Consider the following 4,181-nt stretch of genomic DNA (forward strand, 5'->3'; position numbering starts at 1 on the left):
AGAAGGCAAATGTATGCAGGTTCAATCAGACAACTGGTTGATATTTTCTATTTTTTAAAAACATTGGTTATATATACAATGGAATATTAGCCATAAAAAGAAACAATATTGAGTTATTTGTAGTGAGGTGGATGGACCTAGAGTCTGTCATACAGAGTGAAGTAAGTCAGAAAGAGAAAAACAAATACTGTGTGCTAAAACATATATATGGAATCTAAGAAGAAAAAAAAAAGGTCATGAAGAACCTATGGGCAAGATGGGAATAAAGACACAGACCTACTAGAGAATGGACTTGGGGATATGGGGAGGGGGAAGGGTAAGCTGTGACAAAGTGAGAGAGTGGCATGGACATATATACACTACCAAGTGTAAAATAGATAGCTAGTGGGAAGCAGGCGCATAGCATAGGGAGATCAGCTCGGTGCTTTGTGACCACCTGGATGGGTGGGATAGGGAGGATGGGAGGGAGATGCAAGAGGGAAGAGATATGGGAACATACGTATATGTATAAGTGATTCACTTCGTTATAAAGCAGAAACTAACACACCATTGTAAAGCAATTATACTCCAATAAAGATGTTAAAACAAAAAACAAAAAACCAAACATTGGCTGAATTTTGTAGTACGGCCTTCGCTTTTTCGTGGAGGCTCCTTACACCGGAGTCACCGCTTTAGGAAATCGATTAATCTCTGGCTTTACTCCTCCCACGTCCTCTCCCTGATCAATCCCCTGCACGTCTAGAGATTGAAAAATAACTGCAGAGAAGAAAGGAAGGTGCTGTAGTAGAATCAAGGAAACCTCATTCCCTGAGAGGCCTCCTGGAGAAGGAGAATTTCTTGCCTTTTTAAGTGGGCTAACAAAATTGGTTATTTCACTCCTATCCCCAGAACTTCGGTTGCTCTTTCACTTCCCACTTTCTCAAGAGCACTGGGTGACAAAGTTATGGAGAAGCGCCTGCAGGAGGCCCAGCTGTACAAGAAGGAAGGGAACCAATGTTACCAGGAAGGGAAGTGCCGAGATGCTGTGTGTGGGTACCATCGAGCTCTGCAGCAGCTGCGGGGTCTGGATCCAAGTCTGCCCTCCCCGATACCTAATCTGGGACCTCAGGGCCTGGCCCTCACACCTGAACAGGAAAACATACTGCACACCACCCAGACAGACTGTTACAACAACTTAGCTGCCTGTCTTCTTCAGATGGAGCCAGTAAACTATGAACGGGTGAAAGAATAGTCAGAAGGTCCTGGAACGATAGCCTGATAATGCCAAGGCCCTGTATCGGGCTGGGGTGGCCTCTTTCCACCTGCAGAACTATGACCAGGCTCGGCACTACCTCATGGCTGCTGTCAATAGGCAGCCAAAAGACGCCAGTGTCCGGCGGTACCTTCAGCTAATGCAGTCAGAACTCAGCAGCTACCATCAGAAAGAGAAGCAGCTCTACCTGGGCATGTTTGCTTAACAAAGAAGAAAGATACCCCTCCACTGGAACTTAGGTGAACCATTAAAGACCCGTCAAGGGGAAGCCTGAGCCTCAGCAAGAGAAATTAACCCCATACCTCTGACAGAGGTGAACTTCTATTTTGTTTCTAGTTCTGCACAAACTCTTTATTGCTTACATAGCCTGTGTCTGTTTTTGTTTCTCCATCTATGTATTTATATGGCTTTTAATATGTGGTATTATTAGGGACATTTGCCTTGAGAAATACAACCAGAAAACATTCATCAGTTATGGGTGGAATTAATCATATCTTTGGCACAGATTTTAATGATAGATGTTGGTAGATGTAGTCATTTACAAAGGAGAACGCTAGCAGAGGATGAAGTAATAAGGAAGGAAGAAAGGAGTTTCTTCCTTCGTTTCCTCAGATGCCCAAAGCCAAAGTTACACACGCCACAAACTGGCAAATATATATACTGTGAAACTAGACAATTATAAATTGGACCCACACGGCTCAGAATGAAAGATTTGAAATTAACCATCTTGATTAAAATAATTCCTTTTTCTTAATGTTCCACATACATTCAGATTCTTTTTCCCCCACAAAAGTATCTAGCTCCTCTTGTTTCTCTTGGTAATTTCTAGTCCTTCCTATTGTTCACACTCAGATCACTAGTATAGTATACTTATTTATTTTTTTAATTAAACCCTTCTGTCTTAAAACCTCTGGAGTCAAGCATTTAAGTATATATTTTGTAATCTTTTAAAAGCCCTCATGCCAAAAAAACACTCGTAAACATTTTAATTTTTTTTTTTAACATTTTAATTTTTAATAGGTGCACATCTATAGTATGCTCATTTCTCTAAAAAAACATAGGAAAGACAGTTTACCAAGTCTTCTAGAAACAATACCATAAAAGAACAGGATAAGAACATAGATCTGTTCTTTACCTGTTACCCGCCCCCTTGTATTTTGCAAGAGCTCACTTCCTTAAAGAGGAGGGAAACGGTGAGGAAAGGTTCTCTTTCCTTAGTGCCTTTTAAACACCAGTGAACTTTCTGAAAGCTTTGTTGGGCATGGGTGCAGGAGCAGATCTGGTGCAGTCATGGCTCAGTAGGAGGTTTCATCAACTGGGAGCTCCTTTGTCATTCTGCTAATGTCCACAATATATGAGTTGTACAGAGTAGATGAGACCATAATAGCACTGCCTCTACCTTTATGAGTGAAGGTAATAAGCATGTGTCATTAGCCATCATATAACCACAGACAGATTTCCGACAAAAACCCCTTAGTCTTGCCAAGTGTACACGAGCTCTTCTCCCTTTATCAGTAATGCATCTCTCTCATGAGCTAGGCTCCTCTTTGAGTCTCCCTGTACCCTTCAATAATACAACCATCAACTTACAAACAAAAAGTTTTTATACCAAATAATCTTTTAAGTCCAAGGACAGAACTAACAAAAGTTGAATATTTTATTCCTCTTCCAAGCTTCTTAAATTTCTAAGCCTAGACTGTTGCCAAATTATGTCATGGTTGTGTGTTATGTTTGTTTGGGGTTGGTTTTGCTTTCTGATTTTCTTTTTTTCCCCCTAAGACTTGATGTTACAGTAAGCTATGTTCTGCATCAATGAGGAAAAAATAAAACTGATATTTTAAAAAAACCCAAAAACCAAAAAAAAAAATTGGTTTATGCTACATTTTGAATGAATCATTTATTCATGAAAAATACCTGGTTGATATTTTTAAATTAAGCACCCACAATATGCTAGGTCCTGGGGATATGATCGACCAGCCCTCAGAGAATTTACAGATGATTATAGAATATGTAAACAGATAGCCAGAAAGAGAACACAAGAAGCTAACCTCATCTGGAGGGTCAGAGGAGGATTCCCTGAAAAAGGGTGGTGAAGGCTCGGGTAGAGCATTCTGGGAAGAGAAAATAGCATTCACAAAGGCCCTGAGATAGGAGCGAGCCTGGTTTTCATGAATAGAATGATTTCATGTGTGGCTGCAACTGGGAAGAAAATGAAGCAAGAAAAGGTAAGCACATCCTCTAAGGACCTGCTAGTCGGTTGAAATGAAAACCATTCCATTTCATCCCCTGTTTCTGCTATAATGTGTGACGACCACATGCGGTTTGACCTTCCCCAACTATCAATCGTCCTATAATAAGGAATAACAGAAATCCTAACCTGGTTACCCCCAGAGAATCCCTTTCAGGTCATCTGAGGGCAAAAAAACCCAGTGCATTTTGACAAGGGGAAATTCCTCAGGAAAGAAAAGAAGTAAGGAGAGAATGTTAAATATGCCTCCTTATGTTTCCTCCTTGCCCTCATTCCTGTATGTATCTCATGCAAAGTGTTCCCCCTTTTCCTTAGATTCTATCTCCCTTCCTCAAGAACAGCTTTTTCCCCTCTTTTTTTCTTTTTTCTTTCTCTTTTTCCCCCTTTGGCCCAAACCATAGTACTGAAAATGTAAAACCTGCAGTTTTGGGTATGTTACCAAAGGAAACAGTTTTACTTAAAATCTTGTTTTTGCCAAAATATTTTCAAAGTAGCTGGAGAGTTGTCAAACCACAGTGGCTCTCAGCTGCGTTTCCTTCTAGCATTTCCCCAGGTTCTCCCAGCACAGCACTCAGTAACTGGATATTATTTGAGGAGGAGGGGAAAAAATGCTGCACGAGACAGTTTGTAGATTTAAGAATTATCCTCTGCGTACTGAAGGCCAGAGATCCAGAGGTGCTC

The 4,181-nt window shown here is 40.8% G+C and overlaps 1 protein-coding gene across 1 annotated transcript; it reads left to right on the forward strand.

Annotated features, from left to right (window-relative positions):
* Positions 1 to 943: 943 nt before the first annotated feature.
* LOC132517999 (tetratricopeptide repeat protein 9C-like) lies at positions 944 to 1,667 on the forward strand. Its single transcript, XM_060146013.1, is given in 2 exon segments — positions 944 to 1,227; positions 1,229 to 1,667. Coding segments are annotated over 2 exon segments (513 nt in total). The 3' UTR covers positions 1,458 to 1,667.
* The last annotated feature ends 2,514 nt before the right edge of the window (positions 1,668 to 4,181 follow it).

Source organism: Lagenorhynchus albirostris, chromosome 3 (assembly GCF_949774975.1).
Source record: "Lagenorhynchus albirostris chromosome 3, mLagAlb1.1, whole genome shotgun sequence".
Lineage (NCBI taxonomy): Eukaryota > Metazoa > Chordata > Mammalia > Artiodactyla > Delphinidae > Lagenorhynchus > Lagenorhynchus albirostris.